The sequence below is a fragment of the Capronia coronata genome, assembly GCF_000585585.1.
Source record: "Capronia coronata CBS 617.96 chromosome Unknown acBCG-supercont1.6, whole genome shotgun sequence".
In the NCBI taxonomy this organism is placed as follows: Eukaryota; Fungi; Ascomycota; class Eurotiomycetes; order Chaetothyriales; family Herpotrichiellaceae; genus Capronia; species Capronia coronata.
The window spans coordinates 1,502,162-1,515,121 of NW_006912898.1; the positions used below are offsets into that span (position 1 = coordinate 1,502,162).

Genomic DNA, 12,960 nt, shown 5'->3' on the forward strand with positions numbered 1-12,960 from the left:
ATCGAGACTTTTGAAGTCGTCGTCCGGAAAGGATTAAGGTAATATCCGCGTCCCGGCTTGGCACTGACATAATCCGGCGCAGTCTGACGTTAAAGCAGCATGCCACTGTCTAAAACCAGGGCAACGCCAGATCCGGTTAATCCCTCGTTAGTTGCCGTGGGCTGCGGTTGCCGTGTCAACTCGGCGGCCAACAATTCTGCTACTTCAACTGCGATGCTTCATCTTTGCAGCATCTCCTTCTCTTTCTCTCCTTCTATACCTCTATCCTCTCCGAACCCTTCATCTTCCTCTACCACTCTATCATCCTTGCTTTTGCATAGCATACAGTCCACTAGATCATACTTGCATCCGCTAGATTTGATCGACCCCCCGACTGCTTTGCCTGCCTTGCAACGTTCGGTTATCCAATCATCCAACAATTGCAGCGACACTGGGAATCACTAACTAACCCCACCACGACAACTTCTTCTCAGGATCCATTCGGTTGAGAATCTTGAGATATCACTGAATTGCTGGACCCAAGCACAGACTTATTCGACAAGTTCTGATTGCTTAATCGACAACATTACTAACCCCGAGATCTTGATTTGATTCTCGGTTCACAGGAACTTTGATCGAAACATTGAATTGTCCATTCGATCACATACAATCATCATGGCATCAGTGTCGGTATCCACCCCTCTGAAAAGCCATCATGGCATCTTCTCCACCAAGACTGCTGGCGGCAGAATACCTCTCACTCCTTCGCCCAGAGCGAGGACAACAAGCGTAGCCACCAACGTCTCTACGCACTCATCTCCCTCTACTCCTCTGCGAAAAGAACAATCCATCCACAAGTCAGACCCCTCCACCTTCTTCTCGAGATCCATTTCCCGATCGGTATCCAAATTCGCCTATGTCAACTCTCCCAAGTCCAACATCGCCAGAAGCCGCCAGTCTCCCAAACAACTCGAGCTTGGTGTGTCAGAATGGACTTTGACAGGCACTGGTCACAATGCGGCCACTACACCATCCAGAGAGAAGTCACGGAAAGAGACGGCGTTGAGGTCACGAGTTGGCAAGACTACCATCAGACTCCCACACAACACTGCAGATCGATTCATTCCCAATCGGGCTGCAAGTGCTGGCCTTGCTACGGCGGGATGCGGCAAGGCTGATGAGAACACTCGACCTCGAACTGCCGGTGTGGATGGATCTATTGTGCTTGCCAATGCTGCTGCCAGTGCGTTTGACATCTCTGCTCGGGGCGCCGACGCGGACATCACCACGGCATTGGAGACTCTTGGTCTGGATGATGACAACACCGCTTCGTCGTACACCCGATCACACCCCGACTCAACGGCCTACGAATCTTCCTTGGCTTCTGCGTGTGGCATCTCCACCAGTCAACGCATCCTGGAGTTCAAGCCAGCGCCGCCCGAGTCGTCCAAGCCCATCGATCTCCGATGTCAATATAACCGACCTCTGAAGCAGGCCAATACTCAGTCTGCACAGTTCCGCCGACGGATCCAGTCGGCTCCAGAACGAGTGCTGGACGCCCCCGGTCTTGCTAATGACTACTACCTCAACATCCTTGACTGGAGCTCAGGTAACCAGGTTGCCATCGGCCTCGAGCGCAGTGTCTATGTCTGGTCTGCCGACAGCGGCACCGTGAGCTGTCTTTTGGAGACGTCTCCCGACACCTATATCAGCAGTGTGAAGTGGTCCGGGGATGGCGCTTATGTCGGCGTTGGCCTCGGTTCCGGAGAAGTTCAGATCTGGGACGTGGAAGAAGGCACCAAGCTTCGAAGCATGTTCGGCCACGAAACCCGCGTGAGTGTGATGGGCTGGAACAAGCACACCTTGTCCACTGGCGCTCGTAGCGGACTGGTGTTCAACCATGATGTGCGTGTCGCTCAGCACAAGGTTGCGGAGCTCGTCTCCCATACCTCGGAAGTGTGCGGACTGGAATGGCGTTCGGACGGCGCACAGCTTGCGACCGGCGGAAACGATAACCTGGTATCCATTTGGGATGCTCGGTCCCTGGCTGCACCCAAGTTTGCCAAGAAGAACCACCGCGCCGCAGTCAAGGCCCTTAGTTGGTGCCCGTGGCAATTGAACCTCCTGGCCACTGGCGGCGGCTCCAATGACCGTCACATCCATTTCTGGAACACCACGACCGGGGCCCGCGTCAATAGCATCGACACCGGATCCCAAGTGACGAGCCTCAAGTGGAGCAACCACTACAGAGAGCTGGTGAGCTCCGGTGGCTTTCCCGACAACTCACTGAGCATCTGGAGCTACCCTACTTTGGTTCGCAACGTCGAGATCCCTGCACACGAGTCCAGAGTGCTGCACAGCGCCCTGAGCCCTGACGGTCAGATGCTGGCGACAGCTGGTGAGTGCAGTTCCAACTTTGCTTCTGAGTGACGAGGCTAACAGTATAACACAGCGGCCGATGAGAGCTTGAAGTTTTGGAAGGTCTTTGAGCGCAAAGCGGGAGTCAGCGCAGCAGCGTCCAGGGAAGGCGGTGTCGGTAAAGGCAGTGCCATGGCAAAGCAGATGACTATTCGCTGATGCAGGTCCATGATTCTGCAGCCACCAACAAGGGTGTCCCGAGCGAAAAGGGAACCAACTACGACTCTGTTCTTGAGCATGGTGTTGAGGTCAATCTTGGGGGCCAAACTGATTGGGATGCAGAAGGCGATAATTCTGGATGAGGCTCTTTTCTGGCGGGCGGTGGGCACTGTTTGGTGTATGATGACTGACTTGATTGTATTCTACGGATCTTCTTGATGCTGCGTTGTACTCGTGAACAGATAATGGCCTCAGTAGGCACTACTACTCCATCTGGTCCATGAATGAGAGTACCATTGAATGATTGATTCCTTGATACTGTGCTGTGCAGACGTGTGAATGGCATAGTCCAATCTTGATGCAGCCAGCACAAACGGAAACGAATGAATGTCAACAACTTGAACTCAGTATCTTGTTCTCAGTATCTTGTTCCACATCTGGGCGCTTACTTGCAGCTCTTGAAGTCAGACACGATCGTGGTTCTGATTGCGATTGGAGGGGCGCAGGTGAAAGGGGTGAAAAGGGCGTGTGGAGCAGGGCGACCTTGCTTCCTGCGAATCATCAACACCATCCAACATCCAACATCCTCCATCCATCAGTCAATCATCATTCTACCTCAAGTCACTTACTGTATCTCTGGGTTCTTCTGTCTATCTCTATCTCTCATCCCAACCCCCGAGGGGACGCCATCTTCCACCCCGCAGCCTCCTCTCTGCCTTCGATCCGACTCCTCCAGTCCCCGGTCTCTTGTCCCCTGTCCCGCCGTCGAGCCGCACCCTCTCTTCCTCATCCTCGGCGCTTAGATGTCCGCGCCGTTTGCTGCATTACAGGGTCTAATGCTGACCAATCCCCTGGCCGCCTCCGTTTCCTAAAGCAACGGTCGAATCATCGTTTACTCCCTTCGCCGATCTTCTGCACCTTGCAAGTGCGTCTATCACACTACAACTCGTGGCCGACCAGGGGCACTCTCTCCGTCCTGCTGGTTCCCAAATTCTCCGGGGCCCTAGATGCTCATACTCTCGTGTGAGTCCTTGTCAGGCCCACACCGCGCTCGTCTTTGACCTTCGCCCGAGCCCTGCTGCCTCTGTATCCCGACCAGTCATGTTCACGGCTCGAGGCGCCGTCCCTCCTGAAACCGCCGGACCATCTGCCACCAACGCCTAGCAACATATTGCCTGAGTTCTATCCAGCTCACGAGCTAGGCGCGGCACGAGTCTGAGTTGTTGGATGGCCCGCACCCTTAGAGTGACATATGCTTTCCTTCCATGAGAGCACCTTACACCTCTTCTTACTGCCGCTGTTCGCATTGTCCTAGCCCAATCCACCCACAGCTGTCAGGACCCATCACCACAGCATGGGCGCAGGGAAAAAAGAGCCTAACGAGAGGCTGAGACGCGGACCAGCATGGTAAGCATGCCATTTTTCATCGCTTGCAGAGGTATCAGGCCCTCCACCAGCGAGACACTCTTTCCACCTTGCTGTCTCCCCTCCCTGCTCTTGTAGCCTCTCCACCTACACGCTGCACGTCTATCTGATATCTACCAGCTTCATATTTCCCCCGCCCTTCTTTGTCTGTGACCTTTCTTCCGCCAGTCTTTGCCCAACCATGTGCACGAAATCTTCTCTGAATCCATGATTGCAAGGGGGGCGATTGCCTGGGTCCATTCGCCCTCCAACTACCGCCCTTCTGCCAGCCCGAATTGCCGCTGACCTACGCGACCGGATTTGCGGCCGCAACAAATCCGTGCGACTTCCTTGCCCGTCTCCCAGGCACCGCGCCTTGAGCTTGTCTATGGAAGCTGTGTAGAGCTGTCTGCCTTGCCCAGATTCTATTTCACTTTCTTTCGCCTAACGTCGACCTTGCCGCAAAAAGGAGAACTGAGCTTTTGTGCTGGCCTCGTCGACCTGACAGCCGTGGTCGGTTGTGCCGCAAACCCAGTACCTCTGCCGAGATGATGGCAGTGAGAGCTCCTCTGGCGTTCAGTCCCTCGGCAAACCCTCTGTTCCCGCCATTTTCGCCCTTTCCAGAACATACTGACTCGCCGCGACCTCGAGGCGCGGCGGCATTGGGTACTCCAATGTAAGTTGGCCGGGCGCGAGTGCGGTGACAACAAATTGACCTGAGCAGGACCGGAACAGAACGGTCGAATGTTGCGGGCGACAGTCATTTGAGGGCACTGCCTCTTACTAGCGTAACCTCACCTCAGGATCCTGTTGCACCTTCCCCAGTCAACTCAGATGTGACGAATTTTGAGGACGTAGATGATGAGGTTGAAGAGGAAGATACCGATACCACTGGCACCAGAGGAACGGATTCTGCCGACGATGGGCGTTCGGGCTTCAATGGCGCTCAAAGACCACGGGTCAGCTCTCCACTAAGAAACAGCCTACAAAGACTTGCAACACCTTTGAGGGTTCGTGACCGGAGGTTACTGGGTCTCCTGTATCCATACTGACGGAGCCCGCAGCTTGACACCGCTTCTATCCTCGAACAACAGATCCGGGCGAAAATAGAAGAGGAGACAGAACCTCAGTCGGCCATTCACATACCGAGCGAGTTTGGCAAATTCGTACGTATTCCCAGCACAGCATCGCCGCCGTACAGTGCCCACTGATACTGTTGCTAGCCTAGCAGACAAGCTCCAGAACCCCTCAGCCGCCAAAGAGCCCTCACTACGGACAACAAAACAGAAGAAGAATCCTCCACGGAGCCAAAGGAGGCAGAAAGAGCCAGGGCTGACTCTACTGATTCCAAGAGATCAGATGCTACAGTGACTGAGGTTGCCCCTGAAAACAGACCAACTACAAAGGTTTGAGACCTGCCGGCGGACAAGGAGGACCTCTAACCGACGCTTTTGTCAGGCCCATGGTGTTCCCATGCCTCCAACTCCACTACAAACGAGCCTTCCTCCGCTCCCGATCCCACACGACTGGTCTCGAACTCCTCGGGCACAGACGAGACAAGACCTCAACGTGCTGAGCCGTCCAGGCTCAAGCCTTGCCAGTATACTCGATCTCCTTGTATAGCTGTTTCTTGTGACTGATCCTTCACAGGCATCCTGGAGGGCGATACAGACGACCACCCCAGTACGGATGAGACCGGGGATGAAAGTCATCTTGACAGGAATTTCCTGCGTGACGCTGAAGCCGAGCTGAACGCCCTACGCAGCGCATTATCCGAATGCTGGACGTTGTGCAATACACTAGCCAGCTTGAGTCATCTTCACAGGGAAAGAATCTTCAACTTTTCAGGCCGTGGTGACATGCATGAACAAGCATGGAAAGCGTGTTGGAAGTTGTGTCAAAACCTTTACGATACACGTGAAGACACTGGACCCAACATTGTTTCGCACAACTCGTCCAGGCCCACGTTGGATCTATGTCGAGACTTTTGTCAGGCACTTTTTGAAGTCAGGGTTCGAGATAACGAAACTGCCGACTCGGTGTTGAGGGTCAGCTTCGAATTGAACAATCACCTCTTTAACACCCATGATCGAACCCTTCCTGAGGCGTTTCGTGAGAGGACATTGGATTTCTACATTACTCTGTGTCACCGACTGATGAAGCAGAAGTCGAAGATGGCCGAGGAAACAGATTCGTTACTTCGAGCTTGTTGGTCACTGGCGGAGATGTTGTTTAGTTTGCGACAAAATCGCCGAGAAGGCAAGAAACCAGACGAAGAGCTGCTTGGTTCGGCAATACTCGCATGTTGGGAATTGTGTGATTTGTTCAGAGAGGGATGGACACGAATCCGCCCCGAAAGAGGGACTCCGCGCCCTAGCCAGACGACATTCACTCAGGCCTTCAACCAAGCCAAAAGATCCGGATTTGCCCCTTGGAACGAGAACGTCAATCCCAGACTGCTCCCAGAAACCCCGACCACCATCTTCGAAGATACTGTCACTACAATTTCACCCGATGAAGCGCCCACTCCAAATATTCTAGTCCTGCGAGCTGAGGAAGCGTCGCGAATGTCGACCACCTCATCCAGCTCATCGGTCTCCGCGGGCCCATCTCAGCGTCACCCTTCTCCTAATTTTCGGAATCCTCGATCCGCTCAACCCGGCCCAACTTCTGCGAACCTCGTAAATTATGCCCGATGGTCAGCGAATTCCTCAACCCTATCACTGCCGGCGTCCGCCATCTCTGAGGGAGGTCCTAATCCTGTTTCCGCGACGACCGTATCAACTGTCCGCACCCCAGGAGAAGATCCGACCTTGATTCTACTCAAATCGTTATTTGTCAAAGCCGCTCTCTCCGTCGAACGTGGATACACGCAGACCTCTGCGGACCCAGACTTAAATTCTCTGCCGAACTTCGTCAAGAATCTTCCAGACACTGCTTTCGGCAGCCAGGCATGGCAAGTTTCGTTACTCGACAACTATCGCAAAACCATCATGAATGACTCGGGCTTCCGCAACCTGGGGACCGCAGGTACCGTTGGGGAGCGAGGAAGATTGAACCCCATGGAAGTAGGTCGAGCTGTGCTAGGCATGACTTCATGTGTTTACGGCTTTGGATGGCTGAAGGATCTCTATCGCTTTGTCTTCGGGTTTTATGCCGAAGAGGCCTTCCAAGGCATTGTGAGCAACGACACCCATCGTCCTCTCAGTGCCGTCGGAGGAGGCGGTGGTGGTGGCGGGAGACGGACAACAGCAGCAAACAGACAACAGGGGGTGGGTGTCACTGCTGCAGCCAGTCTCGTTGCTGCCGTCATGGGCAGTGTTGGCAATACCAACAAGAGCAATAATGGTGCCACGACACCTACCGGTGGCGGTAGTAGTACAAAGAGCACAGGGAGCGGAAGTGGGAGCGGCAATGGAAGTAGTCGAGGTGGTGGAAATGGTAGAAGAACTGTGAGTCAGTAGTGAATTGACCTGACCAACAGAGGAGGGAGAGAAGAAAAGACCTTCTCCAAGAGATAGGGTCTATCAACGAGGTAGTCTCGTCTCATCTATGATCTAGTAGATAATTATGTCCTGTCTCCGAGGTTATCAGGATTGCTGGAACTTACCCTGCCAGGGACAGGCCCAAGGGCTCCAGATACAATGAACTACGTATAATATCATCTTCGGATATCTCCTCCTTGATCCCAGTCTGCCTTTAGTCAGAGCACTGCTAGCTATATATCGCTGTGGACGGCGAGGTCTCAATACATGTATATATTATCTCAATACATGTTATGTGTATATTACGTCCTGCATCACTCAATTTCTGTGAATACTACCCTCATCGTGATCTAACAGAATAGCACCTTTTCATCTCTCTTTCCTCACCGGTAAATTCGATTTTCTTGCTTGGGCCAAACTTGCCCTAGACCCTAGATATGTACACAGACACTCACACTACCTTACGTGATACTCGCATTGGCACTGGCATTGGCATCCCAGAGATTTATTGGAATTGAACTGCGTAGTCCAACGGATCTGGCAACGTCTCCCGAAGAACCTACCTATCAAGTTGTCCAAAGTACAGAATCCCGAATCCCGATTCCAGATGACGGCACACAGGCCCCTCCCGTAGATTCATGAAGTATTGTCGCCTCCTCAAGACCAAGGATAGGAAGGAAAGGAAGGATAGGAAGAATAAGAGTCCAGTTGGTTCCTTCTTCCTCGCTTTTTCTCCTTTTTCTCCTTTTTGCCTTTTTCCTTTTTTCCCTTTCTCGTTCTGTCCGCTCAGGAAGCATGTTTCCCGACAAATGCAATCAAGGCATCATCCACCTCCTTAGGATGCGACGCCGACAGGAAATGCGCTCCACCATCCACCACGACCAGTTCGGCCGAGGGGCTGTTGACGAATAATTTGATTTCTTCTTGTGCATTGGCGACAGAGTAGACGACGTCGTCGGTTCCCTTGGATCTCGGAACAGAACAGTGGTTAGCGTTTTTGTCAATTTTCGGAGTTCACTCAGCAGGGGATGTTCCATGGCATGAAGCCAGATTGGTTCGGAAGAGGTACATCTTCTCTTCTCTCTTCTCTCTTCTCTCTTCTTGTACAGGCGGGGCGGGTCAGTTTTATGGTGTTGGATTTTATTCCCTCGGAGGGCCATGCATCCTTTGGCATCACTTCACAAACAAAAGACTCCTCCTTCATCGTCGTGGGATGTTTCCCCTGCTAAAAGAAGAAAAGCGAAACAACTCACATGTAACCACATAACAGGACAGTGGACATCAAACAATCGACCATGCAAACCATCGCGTTCGCGGAGATTGATGGCCGCCATCCGCGCCCTCCGTCGGCCATCGTCGCCCTGGTAGTTCGCTTGGATGGTCTTGCGCCAGAACTCGCGGGTCTCGGAGGCACAGTCCTTGCCGAAACCAATGTCGATCAGGAAGTCGCAGTAGTCGATATCAGGTTGGAAGTCAGGGGTGGGCGTCTTGGAGATCCATTTGTTGATGGGGCCCGTGCAGGCTGCGACGCCGTCCCAGCAGCCGAGAGTGCGTGTTCGCTCGGATTCGTAGTCGAGAGACGTGCCGAGGGGGATGATTCCTTGGATCTGTCGCCGTGAATATGTTAGTCGGTATATAATTATATGAGAAGGTGAACACTGAGGCCCTGGACAGTGCAGTAGGGCTTGGAAGAGAGGGAAGATGGTTGGTGATTCGAGGGATGCTATTGACTTGTAGTATAGACAAGGACGGAGGGGAGGGTACCCGGGGAAGGAAAGGGGTACGAAGGAGGAATATGTCAACCCCTAAACAGTCTGTATGCCGACAATAGGTCGAAGCCTTGGAAAAGACCGGGTATTTGGAGGGATGCTGTGAAGGGTCTGCCTTTGGGAATGTAGAAGAGCAAGGTAGTATGTGTAAGGTGGCACGAAGTCGGTTTGAGGTTCGAGCAGTTTCTCTGCCTCCAGCCCTCGACGGTAGACTGTAGTCCTTTCTTCTCCAAGGGTTCTTACCTTCGCCGGAGCCAACAGTGCCATGCGCACAGTAATCCATCCACCCTGGCTTGTGCCCAGCACAAATGCTTGAGGAATCTCCAACGCGTCCAGGACCTGCAGATTCATAATCGCCGTATCCCAGTACGTGAAATTCTCGGCTTTCGTGCGCGTCTGACCGTGCCCGAGCAGCTCGATGGCCAACAGGTTCATTTTGTCGGTCAATGCCTTGTTTGCGTATTGTTCTCGGTACAGCTCTGACGACGTCGTGAAGCTGTTGACCAGCACCAGAGTCGGTTTCGAGGCGTCGTAGGGGTGAGGCATCTGGTAGGCTGCATCGATGCCGCCTAGGTGGGGGACATGGACTGTCTTTGTGTTTGGCATTGTAATTGATGAAATTTCGCCGAGGTGATGACTCTTGGATTGACTTAAGGACAGTGGGCGTCGGTCTGATCTACGATACAGGCCTGTTTTGGTTTGGGTAAGGGGTCGGCAAAGTTCGAGGGGAAACCGGTCCTTGATTTGGGCAGATGAACGGAGGGCAGATTCTGATAGCGAGACAAGAAATGATGGAAAGGAGATCAGTATCTTGAAACGAAAGCGGCCTTGTAAAGTGATATGTATTTCTGAAAGCTGCACCGCAGGTAGTGGAGACGATGATTCAGCTCCAACCTTTGGACTCAGTGGTAAGTGAAGATCACAACCACCGTCCAATGCAGTTCTGGTCAAGGAAGGGGTTTATACCATTTTTGCTCACAGCCTGGTGGGCAAGAGTACCTACCGTCGTCCCATCACCCCCTCCCATTCTGTGTTTGTTTTCTTCTTGACCCCTCCAATGAATGCCTCGGGTCGGGTCAGAAGAGAAGGGGGCTTAAGGTTAGGGCGCCGCTCTTTTGAGCATGTTGATCGGCAATCTCTTGTTCTCTTGCTCGCTCGCTGGTCGGCACATGATAGATGAGCAGGAATCAATCTGCAAGATGCGGAGATGAAACCAAAACGACGACTCGGTACTCAAGACAGGGCGGGAACAGGCACCGTCAGCCAACAGTAATGAAGTGACTTTTCCCAAGGAGTGGAAACATCAGTTATGGGTCAAAGTAAACTTCGTACTCCTCAGCATCCCCCTCACCGTAAACTCAGGCACGGAGTATCCCCAGTGTCCTGCACATGAGTGAGAGTGGGTCGGGTCATGAGAGAAGAATGGGAGAAGATGTTGAAGGGGGGGAATTGGAGTATCATAAAAGCGGCAAGGCTGCGATTGAAAGGGGAAGACCGACAATATCTTCCCTTCCTACAGGAAGGATGTTGGGACATCTCTCACAGTATCCAGTTCCCTTGAATAGAAAATACAGCGACTGTAACAGTATCCGCCAGATGTGGACAAGGAACAAGGTGCACTAGCACTAGCACTACAGCTTCACCACGAAGACCAAACGCCTTCGAAGTGGCATTGCAGCCTTGTAAGGAGGAGAAAGTTACGATCTAAATCCATGGCCGCCACATTGGAATCATACTTGTTATTGTTGGCAATGAAATCATGGATTCGTTTTGGATGTTTCGTGCTTCACTGTCTCGAGATAACCGTCGACATCTCCCACTCTCGCCCTCGCTTGTCCGGCGTTCTCGGTGTCAATCTTCCTCCGATTGGATCCATCACTGGCTCTGACTCTGCTTCTTGACCGTTCATACCACCACACGTAGTAGTGTATGCTTCTTCTCCGCTTGCTCACTCGCTTCCTTTCCTTCGTCTGTCTGATCTGCCGGTTGGATTGCGTTTCGTGAAACAGTGCCATAGACAGCAGTCATTCCCCTCATCAGATGCAAGATATCCCTGAGTCTGCGATAAAGCAGGAAACAAGTTCAGTCGTTGAAAGTTCGTGTGAGCGTGTCAAATGCAAGGCTTGATGATCAACTGTCCAAAAACGCCGGGTCCAGTACAAGGAAAGGTTCATCCCTGGAGGCCTAGCCTTGACTCGTCGTGAAAAGTGTTTTGCTGCAACCGCGTCGGAGTGAAATCGTGACTCAGTTTGGAGATGCCGATGATCCGATGCATCTGACCAAGAAGGAGCCACAATTTGGAAGCGGTGGGTGGTATCGTAACGGGAAAGCTGAAAGATTCCATTTGCCAAAAGATCCGAGAACAAAAATCACAAGTGTTGATTGAGCAAGGGCGTGCTTGGAAAAGACTGTTGGGGCATCGGCACCGTTCGCGCAAAGTACGGCAAAGTTGAAAGTACAATCAGATAACGCAGAAAGAGACATATCAGCATTGCTGATAGTGGGGAGATGGTTGTTGTTTTATGCCACAGCTGCAGCAGGTGCAGCCGCAGTATGAATATCGGTAGTGTCGACTGCTGGAGCTGTTGGAACACCCTCAGCAGGTGCTCCGTTCGTCACAGCCGCTGGGGGACCATTGGTCTCAGTGGCGGTGCAGTCTTTGCTGATGTGGCCTGGTTGCCCGCACTTGTAGCACGTCTTGCCAGCCGCATTCAATGGACCTCCGTTCGGAGCAGTGCAATCGCGCGAGATATGGCCCTGGAGAAGGAAAGTCAGCAGTGAGATAAGAGGCCACGCGGTAGTCTGCTCTTACAAGCTTGCCGCATGCGTAACATTTCATGGCCTGAGCCTGACAATCGCGGGCATAGTGGTTGGGGCCACCACATTTGTAGCAGGTTGCGGCTCGGTTGTTGACGACACTGTAACCACCGCGGAATCCACCGCCGCCATAGCCACCGCGACCGCCACGGGTGGCCGGGCCAGGGGCAGGGCTAGCACCTGGTGTAGGGCAGTTGCGGGCCAAGTGGCCGATCTGGCCGCATGAGTAGCAGCGACCACCCGCAGGCCCGCCACTGATGCGCAGGGTTGGGCAGTCAGCTTGGACGTGACCTAGACCCTGGCAATGATAGCATTGTTTTGCTGCACATAAGAAACTTCGAGTCAGCCACCAAAGTCCTTTCACCCATCACAAGAGGCCAACTCACTCTCCGTAGTGCGCGGCATAGGGCACTGGTTCGACTCATGGCCAGGCTGCTTGCAGTTGTAGCACAGTCTCTCAGACGACGTGCAGACTTCAGCATAATGCCCGACATTGCCACATTTGTAGCATGCGCGACGTGACAGAGAAGACATGGTTGGCGGGTGCTTTGAAGCTTTTCTTCCACTCCTGTATACACGGTATCAGCCCCCGTTTGAGTCACTCTTTTCCCCTCCTCTCGTGCACGCAATTGTGTTGTATGTTGCAGACATGTCGGATGGAGTTGACAAGTTGACATGAAATAGGTCAACGAACGATAAGGGAAAGGTATGTTCGCGTGATCGTAGAAGAGAAGTCAGAAAGCGTACCTGCTCGATTCGGACCTCGATGAAATATCCCAAAGGATCCGCAACCTGTGGGCTCAACGTTAGCCACCCAGCTGCGACGTCGCGCGGATAGGTGCAGAGGGGGAAAATGCCCAGGGTGAGGAGGAGGGGTCCCCTTCGGCGGAAACACGCTCTGCACTGAATCACGGACTTACAAAAGGCGC

The 12,960-nt window shown here is 52.9% G+C and overlaps 4 protein-coding genes across 4 annotated transcripts; 2 read left to right on the forward strand and 2 right to left on the reverse strand.

The window, feature by feature from the left end:
- Positions 1-654: 654 nt before the first annotated feature.
- On the forward strand, positions 655-2,556 carry A1O1_07213 (cell division cycle 20, cofactor-APC complex; the record flags this gene model as incomplete). Its single annotated transcript, XM_007728086.1, has 2 exons — positions 655-2,377; positions 2,432-2,556. The coding sequence occupies 2 exons, from the start codon at positions 655-657 to the stop codon at positions 2,554-2,556; spliced, it is 1,848 nt and encodes a 615-aa protein (XP_007726276.1).
- Positions 2,557-5,433: 2,877 nt separating this feature from the next.
- Positions 5,434-7,424, forward strand: A1O1_07214 (uncharacterized protein; the record flags this gene model as incomplete). The annotated part of the gene is made up of 2 exons (XM_007728087.1): positions 5,434-5,560; positions 5,611-7,424. The coding sequence occupies 2 exons, from the start codon at positions 5,434-5,436 to the stop codon at positions 7,422-7,424; spliced, it is 1,941 nt and encodes a 646-aa protein (XP_007726277.1).
- An 807-nt stretch (positions 7,425-8,231) lies between these two features.
- On the reverse strand, positions 8,232-9,820 carry A1O1_07215 (microsomal epoxide hydrolase; the record flags this gene model as incomplete). The annotated part of the gene is made up of 3 exons (XM_007728088.1): positions 8,232-8,408; positions 8,699-9,052; positions 9,458-9,820. 3 exons carry the CDS (start codon positions 9,818-9,820, stop codon positions 8,232-8,234), a joined length of 894 nt encoding a protein of 297 aa, XP_007726278.1.
- Positions 9,821-11,734: 1,914 nt separating this feature from the next.
- On the reverse strand, positions 11,735-12,565 carry A1O1_07216 (uncharacterized protein; the record flags this gene model as incomplete). Its single annotated transcript, XM_007728089.1, has 3 exons — positions 11,735-11,971; positions 12,027-12,352; positions 12,418-12,565. 3 exons carry the CDS (start codon positions 12,563-12,565, stop codon positions 11,735-11,737), a joined length of 711 nt encoding a protein of 236 aa, XP_007726279.1.
- Between the last annotated feature and the right edge of the window lie 395 nt (positions 12,566-12,960).